The sequence below is a fragment of the Scyliorhinus canicula genome, chromosome 20 (assembly GCF_902713615.1).
Source record: "Scyliorhinus canicula chromosome 20, sScyCan1.1, whole genome shotgun sequence".
Classification (NCBI taxonomy): domain Eukaryota; kingdom Metazoa; phylum Chordata; class Chondrichthyes; order Carcharhiniformes; family Scyliorhinidae; genus Scyliorhinus; species Scyliorhinus canicula.
In genome coordinates, this window is record NC_052165.1 from 36,462,431 (window position 1) to 36,482,290 (window position 19,860).

The 19,860-nt window shown below is 45.6% G+C and overlaps 1 protein-coding gene across 5 annotated transcripts in view; it reads right to left on the reverse strand.

Moving 5' to 3' along the window:
- Positions 1-19,860, reverse strand: part of atp2b1a (ATPase plasma membrane Ca2+ transporting 1a) — a 145,816-nt gene that overhangs the window by 107,538 nt on the left and 18,418 nt on the right. For all 5 annotated transcript variants that reach the window (XM_038780992.1, XM_038780990.1, XM_038780988.1 and 2 more), the window contains exon 2: positions 10,409-10,846. In XM_038780992.1, coding sequence (XP_038636920.1) covers positions 10,409-10,607 — 199 coding nt within the window. In that variant the 5' untranslated portion in view covers positions 10,608-10,846. The remainder of the gene's footprint in view (positions 1-10,408; positions 10,847-19,860) is intronic.

A 19,860-nucleotide genomic window follows, 5' to 3' on the forward strand; every position in this document is an offset into this window, starting at 1 on the left:
GAGGAGGGCGGGGAAACAAGGGGAATGGGACAGGAAGGCGCCGGAGTGTTGAGTCACCGGGCTAGCAGATTGGCTAGTCAAGGAAGTCAGATGGGGGGGGGGGGGGGGGGGGAAGTTACAGCCAGTAGATGGCAGGGGTGGGGGTATCGGGGGATGGGGTTAGGGGAGGGGGGGTTGTTCTGCTGACGGGAGAGGGACTTGAAATAGGCACTGGAAAGGAGGTAGAGGGTGGAGGCAGCTATAGGGCGGGCCAGGAAGGGCGCGACGCACGGGTCAGGGGTCGGCCCGAGAAAGGCTATGGCTGACCGGCGGGGTGGGGGTGGGGGGGGTGGGATGTGCCCCCCGACCAGGCTGATCACCTGGAACGTCAAGGGACTGAATCGGCCGGTTAAGAGGGCGCGGGTGTTCGCGCACTTGCGGGCCCAGAGGGCGGACCTAATTATGTTGCAGGAGACATCTGAAAGTGTCAGACCAGACCAGGCTAAGGAAGGGCTGGATTAGCCAGGTCTTCCACTCGGACTTGGACTCGAAGTCCAGAGGGGTGGCAATCATGATCAACAAGCGCGTGCAATTTGAGGCAGAGGGCATATCCGCAGACAGGGGGGGGCAGATACCTGATGGTACGGGGCAGGCTGGAGGGGAGAAGAGTGGTGCTGGTGAATATATATGCCCCGAACTGGGATGACGTGGACTTCATTAAAAGAGTGCTGGGGAAGATCCCCGGACTTGGATTCTCGCAGGCTAATAATGGGAGGGGACTTTAACATGGTCCTTGACCCGACTTTGGATCGGTCGTGTCCCAGAACGGGTAGACTCTCAGCAATGGCAAGGGAGCTGAAAGGGTTTATGGAGCAAATGGGGGCAGTGGTCCCCTGGAGAGAGGGACAGCCAACAGGAAGGGGCTACTCGTTTTACTCGCACGTCCACAAAGTATATTCCAGGATAGATTTCTTTGTACTAAGCAGGGACTGCATGGGGGAGGTAAAGAACACGGAATACTCAGCAATTACCATTTCAGACCATGCCCCGCATTGGGTGGACCTGCAGTTCGGGGGAGCGAGTTATCAACGCCCGCAATGGAGGCTAGATGTGGGACTGCTGTCGGAGGGGATCTGCGAGAGGCTTCGGAAATGTATAAAAAATTACCTGCAGGTGAATGACACTGGGGAGGTCTCAGCGGTGACCGTGTGGGAGTAGTGCGGGGGGAGCTGATTTCAATTGGGGCCCATAGAGCCAAGGCAGACCGGGCAGAGATGGACAGATTGGTCAGGGAAATGGGTTGGATAGATGAAGAGCACGCGGAGTCCCCAGGGGAGGTTTTACTCAGGGAGAGGCAGAGGCTACAGGCGGAACTGGGGGCACGATCCACGAGCAGGGCCGTGGAACAGCTTAGGAAGGCGAGGGGAGTGGTGTACGAGTATGGGGAAAAGGCTAGCAGACTGTTAGTGCAGCAACTCAGGAGGAGGGAGGCGGCCAGGGAAATAGGTAGAGTGAGGGACGAGGGGGGGGGCGCAAAGTGGAGGATCCGGCAGAATTGAATAGGGTATTCCGGGACTTCTATCGTAAGCTGTATACTTCGGAGCCGCCAGAAGAACCGGAGGGGATGAAAAGGTTTCTGGATGGGTTAACATTCCCAACAGTTGGGGGGGGGGGGGGGGGGCACAAGTGGAAGAGCTGGGGGCCCCGATTAGAGTAGAGGAGGTATTGGGGGGCCTAAAGGCCATGCAGTCGGGGAAGTCCCCGGGGCCGGATGGATACCCAGTAGAGTTTTATAGGAAGTTCTGAGCTGGTGGGCCCGGTCTTGGCGAGGGTTTTCAATGAGGCAAGGGATAGAGGGACCCTGCCGCCGACAATGTCACAAGCCACCATATCTCTGATATTGAAGCGGGGTAAAGACCTGGAGGTGTGGGGGTCCTACAGGCCAATCTCCCTGATTAATGTAGATGCCAAGCTCCTGGCAAAGGTACTGGCGGGTAGAATGGAGGACTGTGTACCGGAGGTGATTGGGGAGGATCAAACGGGGTTCGTGAAAGGTAGGCAGCTGGCGGCCAATCTGAGGAGATTGCTCAATGTGATAATGATGCCCCCGGCGGGTAGAGAGGTGGAGGTAGTGGTGGCTATGGACGCCGAGAAGGCCTTTGACCTGGTGGAGTGGGAATATCTATGGGAGGTGCTCGGACGGTTTGGGTTCGGGGAGGGATTGGTGGATTGGATCAAATTATTATATCAGGCCCCGAGGGCCAGCGTCAGGACCAACAGAGAAGTGTCGGAGTACTTTAGGTTGTACCGAGGGACCAGGCAGGGCTGCCCGCTCTCCCCGCTGCTGTTTGCACTGGCCATAGAGCCACTGGCGATTGCGCTGAGAGCCGCAGAGGGTTGGAAGGGGATGGTGAGGGGCGGGGTTGAACACAGGGTTTCTCTTTATGCAGACGACCTGCTCCTGTACGTGTCGGACCCAGTGGCCGGGATGGGAACTATACTGGGAATGCTGAGGGAGTTCGGCCAGTTCTCAGGGTACAAATTAAATACAGTCAAGAGTGAAATGTTTGTGGTACAGGCAAGGGGCCAGGAGAACAGATTGAGGGGGCTACCGTTTAGGTTAGTTGAGGAAAATTTCCGGTATTTGGGAATCCAGGTGGCACAAGACTGGGGCAGGCTGCACAAGTTAAATTTGGCCAGGGTGGTGGAGCAAATGAAGGGAGAGTTTCGGAGATGGGATGCACTCCCGCTATCGCTGGCAGGGAGGGTGCAGACTGTAAAGATGACAATCCTCCCTCGATTTTTGTTTATTTTTCAGTGCCTCACGATCTTTATCCCACAGTCCTTCTTCAAAAGAGTTAACGGGCTGATCATGAGCTTTGTCTGGGCGGGAAAGTCTCTGCGGGTGAAGAAGGCGATGTTGGAGAGGAACCGCAGCGATGGAGGGCTGGCTTTGCCGAGTCTGGTCAATTATTACTGGGCGGCCAACATCGCTATGATAAGGAAGTGGATGGTGGGTACGGGGTCTATTTGGGAGCGGGTGGAGGCGGCTTCGTGCAGGGGCTCCAGTTTGGAAGCCCTGGTCACGGCTCCTCTACCGCTGCCGCCAGCCAAGTACACCACCAGCCCGGTAGTGGTGGCAACCCTGCGGATATGGAGCCAGTGGAGGAGGCATGTGGGGGAGATGGGGGCGTCTGTCTGGGCGCCAATCTGCGACAACCATCGGTTTGCCCCCGGCAGTATGGATGGGGGTTCAGAGTATGGCGGCGAGCAGGGGCGGGAAGGGTGGGTGATATGTTCCTGGAAGGGAGCTTCGCAAGTTTGAGGAGCTTGGAGGAGAAATTTGGGTTGGTATGGGGAAATGATTTTAGATACCTACAGCTGCGGGACTTTGTTCGTAGACAGGTCCCATCTTTCCCGCGCCTCCCGCCAATGGGGATCCTAGACAGAATAGTCTCTGGGAGGGACGAAGGGGAGGGTAGAGTCTCGGGTATTTATAAGGTGCTCATGAGGGAGGAAGGGTCCCAGACAGAGGAACTGAAACTTAAATGGGGGGAGGAGTTAGGTGGGGAAATGGAGGATGGGCTGTGGGCAGAGGCCCTGAGTAGGGTAAACTCGACCGCGACATGTGCTAGGCACGGGCTGATCCAATTTAAGGTCGTTCACCGGGCCCATATGACGGTGGCTCGGATGAGCAAATTTTTCGGGATAGAGGACAAATGCGCTAGGTGGACCAACGAACCATGTGCACATGTTTTGGGCATGCCCTGAGCTGAGGGGGTAATGTCCCAGGTGCTAAAAACAAGGGTGGTGATGAGTCCAGGGGTGGCAATTTTTGGGGTTTCGAAAACCCGGGCGTCCAGGGGGAGAAAGCGGCCGATGTGCTGGCCTTTGCTTCCCCGATAGCCCGGCGACGAATATTATTGGCGTGGAGGGACTCAAAGCCCCCGAAGACTGAGTGGTGGCTTGCGGACATGTCAAGTTTCCTGGGGATGGAAAAAATTAAGTTCACCTTGAGGGGATCTGTGCAGGGGTTCACCCGGAGGTGGCAACCATTTATTGACTTCTTTGCGGGAGAGTGAGCGTCAGCAGGGGGGTGGGGGGGTAGAGTAGAGTAGGAGGGAAAATATGGTGGGTAGTACGGGTGGGAGGGGAGCGGGCTTGTGCAATACGGTACGATGGAAGTATTGAAAGTACGTGGATGTTTGCACATTTCTGCCTTTTTTGCTTCCTTTCTGATGATGTCTGTAGCTGTTTATAAAGCCAAAAACTACCTCAATAAAATTGTTTATTAAAGAAACATCATGTAATCTCTTATGCAGAAGTAGGCCATTCGACTCATTGAGTCTGCATCAACCTTTCAAAAGATAACCCTACCTAAACCCCTGCCTTCAGGGGCAAATTTTAGCATGGCCAACCCACCTAATCTGCACATGTTTGGTCTATGGAAGGAACCGGAGCATCCAGAGGAAATCCTTGTAGGCATGAGGAGAATGTGCAAAGCAGTCACCCAAGGTCGGAATTGAACCCGGATCCCTGGCACTAATACAGCAGTGCTAACCACTGTCACCTTGCTGCCCTGGTTGAAGACAGCAGCTAACCAGCACCTTGAGGGCAATTAGGAATGGACAATAAATACTAGCCTAGCCAGTAATGCCCACGTCAGGGCAGCACGGTGGCACAGTGGTTAGCATTGCTGCCTACGGCACTGAGGACTTGGGTTCGAATCCCGGCCTGGGTCACTGTCCGTGTGGAGTTTGCACATTCTCCCCGTGTCTGCGTGGGTTTCACCCCCACAATCCAAAGATGTGCAGGATAGGTAGATTGGCCATTCTAAATTGGAAAAAATTGGGTACTCTAAATTTATTTTTAAAAAGTAATGCCCACGTCCAGGAATAAATTTAAAAATTTGAAACTCAACCTTCAGATGGTTAAAGTGGGGTCGACAAAACATTAAATGCTCCATGCGCAAGGATCTCCACCAGGTGTATCTGTGCCGTGAGGATTACTCAACTGTTAAGCAGTGCAACTGTAGTAAGATTCTGCAGACAGAAAATGCAAAACCAAGACACGGTTTCATCCAAGAGCCCTGAAAAATCCTGTCACAAGTTGTCCTAACTTCAGAAACCTAGCAGTCACCCAAAATAAAGAGCAGAAAGCATGTTTTGGTATGCAGCAACACAAAATATATAGAAATGCAACAGAAAGCCATCACATGTGCGTTTAGGGAGACTGAGGTTCTCCATGCAGACAGAAGTCACCTGTAGAAAAACCATGCAGATATTGATTACAAGACATGTGACGATGTCGGGCAACACAGTAGCACAAGTGGACAGCACTGTGGCTTCACAGCACCAGCGTCCCAGTTTCAATTCCCTGCTGGGTCACTGTCTGTGCAGAGTCTGCACGAGTTTCCTCCGGGTGCTCCAGTTTCCTCGCAGTCCAAAGGTGTGCAGGTTAGGTGGATTGGCCATGATAAATTGGCCTTAAGTGACCAAAAAGGTTAGATGGGGTTGTTGGGTTATGGGGATAGGGTGGAAGTGGGAGCTTAATTGGGTCTGTGCAGACTAGATGGGCCGAATGGCCTCCTTCTGCACTGTATGTTCTATGTTCGCAACCTAAATCTGAAAGTCAGTGCCAATCAGAATGTTGGAAAAATATTCAAAAACCCATCCATCGAGAAAACAAAGCTTCTTCACTCCTAACCTGAAGGAAGTGCACAATTCTCAACCTTTTGTCATTAGTGGGTAGAAGTTCCAGACAAGAGGCCACATCTGTTCTATAGTAACCATTATTCAAATTCAAGCCTTTGACAAATCATGGTGGTGCTTTGATCAGTGAGTTCTTGTGGTCAATCACAAGCCTGCTTTCTCTACCTCCGTGGCAAGCACAGGTTGCTGAATAATCAGGAGGGGGAATCAGTAGGAGCACAAGGCCAAGTGCATCAAACTCAGCTCACAATCTGGGAACCAAACCTGTTTAGCTGATTCAGGTAACAAAATTGAGAACGGTGATAATTTTGAGACCCCCCCACCCCCGAACCAAGTTTAAGCCATGGCTACACACACTTCGGAAGGTGGGAAACAATTTTTGATTGCACCAGACAGACAATCAGTCTACTCATTTGATGGCAGCCTACAAATATGAACATAGAGCCTGGAAAGCTCAACTGATTAATCATATTCTTCAGTATTAACATAATTAATAAGAAGCCCATTCAGCCTATCCAAAGGCAGCCAAACAATCTAGAATAGAATCCCTACACTGAAGAAAGCCATTTGGCCAGAGTATGCAGCAGCCCTCCGAAAGAGCATTCTACCCAGGTCTACTTCCCCACCCACCCCCGTAACCTAACCTGATCATCCCTGGACACCAAGGGGTCAATCACACTGAGAAACCTGGAAAAAGACCAGTTTATGGTACTGGAGAACCACTGAGCAGTAAAGGACAAAGTTCTCCCATCTTCTCACTATGTATGAATTTCTGTGACTGCAGGGGTGAGGACTAGATCATTATGGAACTGAATGGACTGACTGTTAGATCATAGAAGCAGTGTCAAACTATTTACTGGATCATGATGGCCTACAAATTTATATACTTTTACAATTTAGTTAAGGATCACAATTTGAGTTCAGACAGCACGCAAGATGCCGATTTGAGTAGAGACAAGTCACCCACACTAATCAGCAGAGAGATAAAGTTGATGTTGTCATAAATTATTTAACTGTTGGCTTATGTTTGATCAACTTCTTGAATTTACTAAAATCAATATCCAGTCTTGAAAATATAGTTCCAGACCACTAACGTCTGCAGAGGCGCATGGTTAATTTGTAATTCAACACATTCTATAAGGATACTTTGCAAAGTATAAAAATTGGACTCAATGCAGAAGATGTGAGAATAATTACAGTTGAGGCATCAGTGTGGTTCAGATGGTAGCACTCACCTCAGAATCTGAAGTTTGTGGGTTTAAATCAGGCTCAAGCATTTGAACACATCTAGGCTGGCACTCGGCACAGGACAGTGAGCGCTGAATTTTCGAGGAGCCATTAAACGGATACCTTGTTTGTCCCCACCCCTCAGGTGGATGCAAAAATAAATCCATAACACTATTTCAGAGAAAGGCAGGTATTCCTGTCATCTTAGTCAATATGTAGTTCTCAAATCGATAAAGGATCTTGCGGTGCACAAATTAACTGCTGCACTTCCTACATTACAACAGTGACTACACTTACTGGCTGAAAAGTGGTCATAACAAGTCTTATCTTTGCAAAGAGCCTGAATTTGAATATAGGCAATTCTCTAGATTTTTAAAATAAATTTTGAGTACCCAATTTTTTTTTTCCAATTAAGGGGCAATTTAGCTTGGCCAATCCACCTAAACTGCACATCTTTGGGTTGTGGGGGTGAAACCCACGCAGACACAGGGAGAATGTGCAAACTCCACACGGACAGTGACCCAGGGCTGGGATTGGAACCCGGGTCCTCAGCGCCACAGTCCCAGTGCAAGCCACTGTGCCACATGCCACCCTGGCAATTCTCTAGCTTTCTACAGGAAAGCAAATCTTCCCATTCTGTGAAAATACTGGAGATATTGGGGTCAAGCAACACGGTGAGAAACTCATCTGAAACATTAAATGTTCTGTTCCAAATTGATGCTTCCTGGATATTATCCAGGTCTTGCTGCATTTGGACAGCTTCATCATGGCTGAGTCACCGCGAATGGTGCTGAATATTTTGCAGTCATCTGCAAACATCCCCACTTCAGACCTTATGATGGAAAGAGGTAATTGAAGCAGCTGAAGATACAGTGGGCCTCTGACACTACCCTGAGGAACTCCTGTAGTGATGTCCTGAAGCAGAGATGGACCTCCAACCACCACAGCTAAACTTCCTTTGCGCCAGGTATGACTCCAACCAGCAGAGTGTTCCCCCACCCCCGATTCCCATGGTCTCTAGGGCTCCTTAATACCATACTCTGTCAAATGCTGCCTTGATGTGACCCTGGCAGAATCCAAACTGAACACAGGGCCGGGATTCAAACCCAGGTCCTCAGCGCCATAGGCAGCAATGCTAGCCATTGTGCTATGTGCCACCCAGCCTTTAGCCATTTCTTGATATCATGAGTGAATCGTACTGGCTGAAGACAGATCGGTGATGCTGGGGACCTCGGGGAGGAGACCAAAATGGATCATTCATTTGGCACCTGGCTGAAGATTGTCGTTTGCATTGTTAGTTGTGAGGGGATGGGCAGAGCTTAGAGAAAATCCTGTTTTGAACAGGTACAGGGAGAAGGCTTTGGAAATCGACTGAGAAGGTCATGAAAGTTGCCAGCATGGCAGATTTTGGAAAAATGGCCAACCCACGAGAAAAATTGCTTTGTAAATGCAAATATCACTTTTGTCTGCCTGTGAAGAGAGCTACATGTTAGTGTTGTTTAATGGGAGCTCGTGTGTTGCGGTTAAGAAATTGCCTGTAATCTGTAATTGTTAGGATTGAAGTTTAATAGTTTAAATATTGTTTCTTTTAAGAAAGTTTGTTTATAAAATAACCAAATATCACTCCTGGAACGAATCAATCTTTCTGCACCGTCTCAAGTTATGATCCTGGCCCAATCTCTTGGCCATTGTTGAGAGGTGACTAGGCATTCATAACACAAGCTTTTCAATCATTAAGTGTACCGGCTGAAGAACATGCCGAGCAATGGAGCAGCACAAATGCACAGCTGTTTAGTGATAACTACTAATTTCAGATCATTGAGCTGTTTACCTTCAAATCACAACAAAATTAATTTCATGTGGGTTTATTTAAAACATTGTATTGAAAGTTGTATTAACCTTGTTTAAAATCAGAATTGAGTCCCATCTGCTCATTATAGAAGCATTTACCATGGAATAGTTTATGAAACAAAAATAAACCAGCTATTTGGAATTCTTTACAGCTGTTTATCAAAATTTGTCAAGCAATTTCTTCCAACCTTCAGTTTCAACTAGCTTTGCACCCTTTTACTTGCTCTCACTAGCTGGTGTACTGTACTATAAGTATTGCAAACTTTCAGAAACAAGTCATCCATTTTCACATCACATAGGTAGCATGGCAGATCACAAAGGTAGCAAACACATATTTTACTGTGCCCCACCCCCCAAACCCTTGCACCAGCTAATGGGAAGAGTTTTTCCTCTTCTACCTTAGCCATCCTGTACACCTATCAAAACTGTCCTCAATCAGGCAGCATGTGGCAGTAGTTAGCACTGCTGCCTAGGGCACCGAGGACCCAGGTTCAAATCCCAGCCCTGGATCACTGTCCGTGTGGAATTTGCACACATTCTGCCAGTGTCTGCGTGGGTCTCACTCCCACACCCAAAGATGTGCAGGTTCGGAGGAATGACCATGTTAAATTGCCCCTTAATTGGAAAATAAAATAATTGGGTACTCTACATTTTTTTTAATAAATAAAAAACTGCCCTTAAAATCACTTTTGTTCCATAGCCCCAATTCACCAAACTAATCTTGAAGCCAAAATCCCTCATAAGCCTGGAAACACTTTGGTTAATTTCTACATCAAGAGCCCCTCACATCCTTCAAAGAACATGGTTACCAGACCGAACACCATAGACTCCAGCTGTGCCTCAGAGATTTATAAAGGTTCCCCAGAATGCAGTAATTTCCATTCAGTTTTTCAACACTGGCCCTGACCTCTGGGTTGGAACTATTTTCCCCAATTTTACAGGGTTGGAACTACTTTCCCCAATTTTACACTTTCATATCATTTGTTTTCCACTGACCAATCCTACCAGATGCTCCCAATGTTTTAACAGATGCAAAGCTTTGGGTAAATTTTGGAGTTGGAAAATATAATGGCTCCAGTTCCACACCAGGGTTTAGGGAAATATAAACTGCAGTGTAATAGCTGCAGTGTCTGAGATGCCACCCTTTAGCATAAAGCACCAATATGTCCTGATTTACCAACTCAGATGGATGTTGAGCAAGTCACAATGATATTAAAAGATGAGGGCACTAGTGAACATTGGCTTTGAGCCAATCTAATCATAAACGAGATGCGGAAGTGTAATAAGACAATACAACAGTCATTCTTAGACCAAGCTTCCAATGCATTAGTTTCAATATGCTGAATGTTTGAGGTAGCCATTTAAGTTGTTCAGACCATAGACATCAGAGTCATAGTCACAGAATCATAAAGCACAGAAAAGGCCCTTTGGCTCATTGTGCTTGTGCCGATCAAAAACAACATAACCATTCTAATCCCATTTTCCAGTGTTTGGCCCATAAGCCTCTTACGCCCTGGACTTGCAAGTGCACATCTAAATACTTAAACGTCGAGGGTCTCTGCCTCCACTACCCTTTTCAGGCACTGAAACATTAGGGAAACTTACATTGAAACAAAACAGTATAGAGTGCAAGAGTTTACCTTCCACAGGTGAAGTTTTCAATCTTGTACAAAGTTCTGCGACATCCCCGTAACGCTCTTCTATTTTGTGTACAGCATCTATAGATCGCAGTTCCATAAGATCACGTAGCTCCATAAGTGTGCATCCAAATAGCCCTTCATTTTGGTCATCTATTGCTTTCCTTGGAAGGTACTTCACTGTATTATTCATGTCACCCATGTTTGATAATTCTTAATGCAAGAGAATCCTTGATGCAAAGTCTTCGGAGGTGGCAAAAAAAAAAACTTTGAATAATCCTGCCAAAATGCAGACTCCCAAGTGTAATTCCTTCTCCAAAGTATAGTTGATCAGTAAAGCAAGTGCATACCGTCCAACGTGATTACTTAAAAATCCCAATATTCGACCAACGACTAGCTTCCATGTTCACTGGTTTTTATGCAATCCTTAGTTCAAGTACTCTGCAAAAGAAAGTTTTAAATTTAATTAACATTTGTACACAAACTTTAATTTTTTTTTTAAACCTGTACATTACCACTATATTATGCCATGTAACTCATGCACAAAATCAGTGATAGCACAAGCATAATGGAATCACACCATGTCAATATGAATTCCTTTACAAGGAACTGGAATTGACGGATTTCTAAAAACATATTCCCACTGGTAGAGTCCAGTATGGGAATTCATGTTTCTGATTTTTACATCACACTTGGGAACCAGGCTCAGATACCTGATAATTCATAATAATCTTTATTATTGCCACAAGTAGGCTTACATTTACATTGCAATGAAGTTATTGTGAAAATACCCTCGTCTCCACATTCCAGCGCCTGTTCAGGTACACCAAGGAGCGCCTGTTCAGGTACACCAAGGGAGAATTCAGAATGTCCAAATTACCTAATGGCACGTCTTTCAGGACATGTGGGAGGAAACCCGAGCGCCCGGAGGAAACCCACACAGACACAGGGAGAGCATGCAAACTCACCACAGACAGTGACCCGAGCTGGGAATTGAACCTGGGACCCTGGCGCTGTGAAGCCACAGTGCTACCATGCTGTCTGCTTGAGGAATAAATCAATGATTTACAGTGTAGGAAACCATTTGGCCTATTATGCCCTTATCAGTTCTCTGCAAGAACTCAGCTTTACCCATCTCCCTGCAACTTCTCACCCCCTCCCCTTTCAGGTGCTTATCCAATACATTTTGAAAGCCATAACTGAATCTGCCTCTACTACCCCTTGGCTGTACATTGACCACTCAACTGCATTAAAAATTGTTTTGTTTCAGAATTCTGCTGACAATGGGAAACTAGACCCCCCTCATGGTTCAGTATCTTTTTATAATCTCTTCAATCTCTCTTTAGCAAGCCCACCAATCTGTCTATACAAGTCTCGTTCCTCCACAGAATCACTCATTAGTCTGTGCTGCACCTTTACTAAAGCCTCCACATTAAATCATAGAATACAACAGTGCAGGTCACTGCCATTTGGCGCATTGAGTATACCAAACCTGACCTTGGACACTTGAGGGGCAAATTTAGCATGGCCAATCCAACAGGTCCCCTCGCCACGCCAGGGTGGAGGCCACACTCCATCCCAGCAGGATCCTCCTTCGGGCGATCAACGAGGCGAAGGCTACGATATCTGCCTCCGCACCCGTTTCCAACCCTGGCTGGTCCGACATCCCGAATATGGCTTCCCGGGGACCCGGGTCCAGTTTCACGCGCACCACCTTGGAAATTACCCTAAAAACCTCCTTCCAGTACTCTCTAGCTTTGGACAGGACCAAAACATATGAATGTTGAAGATGAGAAATCAGTAACAACTTTTCCCATACAAGCTCACAACAGTCCTCAGTAGGACTTTGGATTTGACCTGATTAGCCCAAAGTACAAGATATATCTGTTGATCCTGCTTTGCATAGGAAATACACAAGAATGTAGACCAGGCTAAATTTGGAAAAGATGCAATTAGATGACCCTCAAAAAAGGAAATACTAAATGTACACTACACTTTCCTTGCAGGGACAGAGGTGGCCAGGAAGAGGCAGAGCAAAGTGAACAGCAAAACAGAAACCTCACATGTAGATTTACTTTCTTCAAGAACATTAATATTCGCTAGAAACTCTGTATAGACAATCAGAACATCTTTTACACATCACCGCTTTAGTGCTGCCTGTCCTAAGAGTGTCCAATCAGGGACTAGGAAGTCTAGACGACCATAATTGCTTCACACTGCCCATCAACAGTTTGACAAGCACAGCAATGCATGCATTGGTCCAAATAAGAGGGGTTCGTTTGTGTGTGTTTTTTTTTAAATGGAGACAGCAATTGGATACCTCAATTTGTCCACCACTGAACTGGCCTACCCAAGTGCATTTAACAAAATCAGCTTGACACAGCTGCCTAATAGATTCTGCACTACAGGTTCAAATCAGCAAAGTCTGGGATCGCAGCTGGTTAAGGTCTGGCCTTAGGATTTCAAAACCTACTGGCAGCACGTTGGCTAGCACTGCTGCCTCACAGCATCGAGAACCTGGGTTTGATTCCAGCCCCAGGTCACTGTGGAATATGTACATTCTCCCAGTGTCTGCGTGGGTCTCACCCCAACAACCCACAGTGGATTGGTCATGCTAAATTGCCCCTTAATGGAAAAAACATTTTTTTTGTTTTTTTAAAGCATTAAAGGGGGGGGGGGGGGGGGGGGGGAAACAAATTAAGTCATGGCAGCAATACACCATGTGAGGCATTAAAGTGGTGCACTGGAGAATATAATTGCACTGGAGAATATAATTGTACAGATCTTCTGGCATTGAGATACTGTGTAATCAAGTGAGCAACCTTCAGCCAAGTTGGATTGACAGCATAAATTGTCATACAGTACAAATATAGCTATTAATATATCCCATTCTTCCATCACCTTTTACACTGATGAATGACACCAATGCAAGAGGTGATCAAAGGATGGGATTAAATCACCCGAGTCACAGCAGAGGGAGCTTTAATTCACATCTGGCAGGTTATACTGCACCCAAAGTGCCAGAAATAAGCATCGATGTACCTCAAGACAAGTTCAAAGACATTTTCTAAAAATGTCAAATTCATTTCACTACATTGCGTTCAAATGTAAAAGGACCCACTTTGTGCTCTCAATATGCAAGGGAAATGAGATGAAAGCCCTATTAGTACCTAGGAGAATCAAGTTGAAGACATTTGGTTTCTGTTCATGATTTATATAAAAAGAGGACTGAAATGTTATCTGGTCAGCAGTAGCAAACTATAGCTTTTGCATTGTGATAGCTGCTACAGATAGACGTTAGTAGTCATATTTATATACTTTACCAACTATGAATTCAACATTTAATCTCAGGAGTGAAAGAATGTTTCTGAACAGCTGTTCCTTTTTATGAACTTCCTGAAATGATATACATGGTGACATCATGTGACATAATTAATATGCCATTAAAACAAACTCCTTGTCGTAGTTTGTGGAAGATGTCAAGCACTATTTTAGTCTCTGGTTTGAAAGGTTTAGATTGACACTAATTACAACTACAGGAAACGGGTACACCATAACAAGATCCAAGGTGAACAGATGAACTGCTAGCTTAGCTGCACAATCATTCATATTCAAAACGCTAAAGATTCTGCCATGGAGGGAAAGCTCAAACTACTGCCATGCTGCTCAATAGATGCAACCCCACTGTCCAAAGGGAACAAGTGCTTCTGGGTATTAGCATTCAATAATGAAAACAGTTCAATATATAATTCACTCAGATTGGTTTGATTACATGGCTGGAGTGTTATTTATATTTATCCTTCACTAATGAGGTTCAAGTTCAAACACTATCTCAATGTAGGGCAACACATTACACTTTATTGGTACTATGTATCAACAGTGAACAAGCGATTCAGCAAGAATTCCAACCATGTTGCAAGCAGAAGCCTGGAGCTTTCATGCATGTTGGGAAAGAGAAGATAATAATAATAATTATAATAATAATAATTAATAATAATAATAATAATAATAATAATAAATCTTTATTGTCACAAGTAGGCTTCACTGCAATGAAGTTAGTGAAAAGCCCCTAGTCGCCACACTCCAGCACCTTTTTGGGTACACGGAGGGAGAATTCAGAATGTCCAATTCACCTAACAGCATGTCTTTTGGGACTTGTGGGAGGATCGAGGACCGAAGGGCCTGTACTGCGCTGTAATGTTCTATACCTCCTAGGAGGAAACCCACTCAGGGAGAACATGCAGACTCCGCACAGACAGTGACCCAAGCCAGGAATCGAACCTGGGACCCTGCCGCTGTGAAGCAATAGTGCTAACCACTGTGCTATCATGCCACCGGTTCATTCACACAATCAGAATTTTTAGAAGGGAATCTAGTTTATACTGCTGCCTCACAGCACCAGGGCCCAGGTTCAATTCCAGCCTTGGTTGACTGTGTGGAGTTTGCACTTTCCCCATGTCTGCGTGGGTTTCCTCGGTGTTCCGGTTTAGGCAGCACGGTGGTGCAGTGGTTAGCATTCTGCTACACAGCTCGCGGTTCGATCCCAGCTCGGAGTCACTGTCCGTGTGGAGTTTGCACATTCTCCCCGTGTTTGTGTGTCTTCGCCCCCACAACCCAAAGATGTGCAGGCTAGGAAAAAAAAAAAAAGTGTGGTTAGGCAGATAGGCCATGCTAAAATTGCATTGCCCAAGTGTCCAAAGATGTGCAAGTTAGGTGGGGTTACAGGTTTACGGTGGGGGAAGTGGACCCAGGTCAGGTGCTCTGTGGGTCAGGTGCTCTGTGGGTCAGTGCAGACACGATGGGCTGAATGGCCTCCTTCTGCACTCTAGCGATTCTATGATCTAGAATATCGAAATTTCAAGCCTTAAGTATATGCGCTGAAAATGAATACTTGCACTCTACGTAGACCTTAACTGCATACTTGTGTTTTATAATAGGAAAATGCTCACCAAATGGTCTCAGGAAAGCCTCTTGCTTAATCTAATTAGTCAATCCAAGGCCTGATGAAACAAAGTTACTCCATTTAAGTATCAGAGTGGGAAACAAACTTGGCAAAACTAAAGCTTGACCAGCCGTTATCCCAAAATCTATGAATCATTTGGAAGTATCATGCATACGATAAGTGCCTGTCTACCACCTTAACTTGAAATTACCTTAACAGCCGCCATTCTCAAAAAGCAGCACCGTTTGTCAATCTAATTTGGACATTGAATTCCCCGTGCACCCGAACAGGTGCCAGAATGTGGCGACTAGGGGCTTTTCACAATAAATTTATTCAGTGTTAATGTAAGCCTTTAAAACTGTTAACACTGGAACCAGACAGATGCAATCAGCGCCAATTACAAGTGGGATGCGTTCTCACAGACAGAAATGGTTCAGGAAATCACTCACATTAAGCAAATCCATTTCACTACCAAAAATCCTAGAATTTAAATGCAATTATGAAGTTGCGACATAATGCTCGATCAATGCCTGCAAGAAAGATTTGAAAACCTGAGTTTTATTCAATACATTAAAATCTGAACTGATATTGTCAGATGGAATTACAAAGTCTTAAATAATTGATGCACTCAAATTGTTCAAGCCTTGCAGCTGTAGTTTGACCAAGTCACCTGAACCCAGATATTAGGTTGCATCTAAAAGTTTAATTTACATATATACTCTGAAGTATGAAAACATGAACTCCAATGGCTTGATGATAAAGGCCACAACATGGTGTTAAATTGCTTTATGCCACCATGTTATTGAAAGCACAGGTCATGTAGTTTGCAAAAGTAGAAAACTTACATCAATAAAAGTATGACAAGGGGACAGCACGGTGGCAGAGTGGTTTGCATTGCTGCCTCACAGCCCCGAGGCCCCAGGTTCGATCCTGGCCCTGGGTCACTCAGTTTGAGTTTGCATACTCGGTGTCTGTGTGGGTCGCACCACCACAACCCAAAGATGTGCACGTTAGGTGGATTCGTCATGCTAAATTGCTCCTTAGTTGGATGCTCTAAATTTATTAGAAAGTGCGATAGGGAATAATCTAAAAATTCAGTTAAATGGTTACTGGAGAAGTAGTCAATCCTTTTGCCTCCTCTGAACAATACACCGATTTGGGCTCCATGCATCAACGCAAATTTCTTCATTGCAGATGAGGGGGGCAGGAATATTGGCAAGCAAAGTCAAGGAGAACCTAAAACTTTTATCAATACATTAAGAGCAAAATAATTAAAGTGTAGGCTTATAAAAAAGATCAAAAAAGTTAAAGTAAGGAGGCGACAATGTGGGTATGGCGAATGAATACACTGTTCACAAGAGGGGAACAATGCAGACAATTGAAGAGGAGAGAGAAATATTCGATACAATAGCCACAAGAGTTAGTATGGCACTGCTGGCTCACGGCGTAGAGGACCCAGGTTCAATTCCAGCCCACCGTCCATGTGAAGTTTGCACATTCTCCCAGGGTCTGCGTAGGTCAGCCCCACAACCTCTAAAGTGCACCTTAATTGGAAAATAAAATTGGGTACCAAGTTCATTTATAGAAATAAAAATTAAGGATTATGGGCAGGAATAAGCTTTTGCAAAATCCGATAGGGCAAGAATGATTTTCTTTTTCTTTTAAAAAAAGGCCTCTGGGGGCTGGGGAATGTAGCAAACTGGATAGAAAATTGGCTCAGCGGCAGGAAACAAAGGGTAGGCATTTGTGACTGAAATGTCACCGAATGGATTTTACAGGGCTCAAATATCAGGGTTCCCTACTCTGTGGAAGATACCGATTTGAATGCAATGTCAGGGAAAGGATCAAGTTTGCCGACAAAAGGGGCAGCACGGTGGCACAGTGGATAGCAGTGCTGCCTCACGGCGCTGAGGACCCAGGTTCGAATCCCGGCCCTGGGTCACTGTGGAGTTTGCACATTCTCCCCATGTCTGTGTGGGTTTCACTGCCACAACCCAAAAGATGTGCAGGATAGGTGGATTGGCCATGCTAAATTACCCCTCAATTGGAAAATAAAATTGGGTACTCAATTTATAAATAATTTTAAAAAATAAAAGTTTGCAGACAAAAACTGCCACCAGCACAGCCAAAGAGGATTGATGTAGACAGAGATCAATGGACTGGTGAAGTGGGTGGAAAAGTGGCAAATGGAATTCAATCCAGAAAAGTTCAAGATGATTCATTGGAGATGAAGTATTGGGAGGATAGAGAGGTGCAGAGGAATGAGATACCATGGAGTGACTGTCCCAAAGGTAGGACAGGTTGATTGCATGTAATTGCACTAAAGAGGATACAGAGATTTAATAGTATGTTGCCAAGACTGAAACAAATGCAGTTATGAGTAATGGATTGGATAGGCAAGGGTTGTTTTCCTTGGGACAGTGGAGGCCAAGGGGAGATTTGACTGACATATACAAAATTGATAAATTAGTTGGAAGGGTCAGTTTATTTTAGCAGAGGGGTCAGACTAGGGACATAGATTTGAAGTGGCTGGTGGAGGGAGCAGGAGGAAACATTTCCCCAGGGTAGTAAGTACAATGGCCTGCGCCTCCCACAAGTTTTTATTTTCAAAATCAAAGTTCATGACGAGTGAGCGAGCATGCGCTTCTCACTTTCTCTCCCCCCCCCCCAAAAACATCAACGCATAGTAGTGTACCATCTACAAGATGCATTGCAGGAGTTCAACGGTTGCGTGCACAGCATCTTCCAAACCTATGACCAACCATTCGATACATGGAAACACCCAACATGGATTTTCCCTCCAAATTGCACACATCCAGGCTTGAAAATACATCACCATCGTGCACAGAGTCAGAGTCAAAATGGAACTCCCTCCATAACAGCACTGAGTGTACCGACACCACAGGGACTGCAACGGTTCAAGGCAGCAGCTCACCACCTTCTCTTGGGCAATAAATGCTGGCCTAGACAGTGATGCCCATATCTCAAATTAAAAACTTCCAAGCTGTAGCACGCTTTATATATCATTTGAATGATCAGTGAAAGGGAAGGAAGTATATCCTGCTGCCCCAGGATATCTGGCTCCATATGCCCAAAGATCTGCAGATTGGTCCGTGCAGTCACCTTATGACAGTAACTCGCAACTCTGAACAGATGTTATCCTTGAATTGAGGGACAAATGACCTGGAAACATTTCTCACCTGGCCATTAAGATCAATAGAATTGTGTTGCAATGAGTGTTTGCTTGTTTTCTTTCTGCTAATTCTATGACCGTTGCAAAAAACCTTCAATTGTTTGGGGTTTAGAGTCCCAGGGTGATGCATGTAGGATGCTTTAGTCTTTGAAACATGGAATATTTGAAGATTTCCATCAGAGCAAATAACATTGTGATTTATCGTGCATTGACATTTATGCTGAACTGTATTCAGTTACACCAGTCTTAGTGTTCCTTTCACAGGTTTGCTGTGGAAAATGTAATTGATATGGAATAAGGATTGCAGCACCAAATCCGCCTCAACACCAAGCAGCACTTTTGACATGTAGACGTTTGTGCTCATTGGTTTTATAGTTCTGATATTTCACACCACAGTTTTAAAAAAAAAAAAAGACCTGCACTGATCATGGAATGGTTACAGCACAAAGGGAGACCATTCAGCCCATCAAGCCATTGACACTGCAAAAATTTAGCCACTTCCCTTCCCGCCCCACAGAGCCTGGGTTTCCTTTTACCCTCAGGTGCTCAATAGGTTCTTTTTTTGGAAATCACATGTCCTCCAGTTAATAAGCCTTCTTCCAATGAGGACAGTTTCTATTTTCTATAGACCCCTGACGATTTTGGAACATCGAAATCTACTGAAGCTTTGCAAAACCAATTTCTTCAGTCTATCCATGTTTGTAACTGCCCCTCATCCACAAAGTGTGTTGTGCAAAGATTTGCACTCTTCATTGCCTTCACATTGTGAAGTGCGGCATCCAGAATTGAATGCTATTGCAGTTCAGGTTCATCAATTGTCTTTCATGACCACAGGATGTACCAGAGTGCTAGAAATACTTTTGTAGTCACTGAAGTAGAAAACGTAGCAGCCAATTTGTGCACAGCAAACTCTCAATCAACATTGTGATAATGGCCAGAGACTCCTGTCTTGTTGCTTTAATTGGTTGAATGTGGATAGCACTGCTGCCTCACAGCTCCAAGGATCCAGGTGACTTGTGTGGAGTTTACACGATCTCCCAGTGTCTGTGCAGGTTTCCTCCCAGTCCAAAGAATGTGCAGGTTAGCTGGATTAATCAAGCTAAATTGCCATTAGTGTCCAAAAAGGTTAGGTGGTAAACTGGGTTATAAGGATGGGGTCGAGGCATAGGCCAAGTAGAGTGCCCTTACCAAGGGCCAGTGCAGACCTGATGGGTTGAATGGCCTCCTTCTGCACTGCAAATTTTATGACTCCCTGCTCTTTTCAAATAGTATAATCCACCGGTGGATAAGACTGCAATTTAATGTTTCATCTGAATTTTG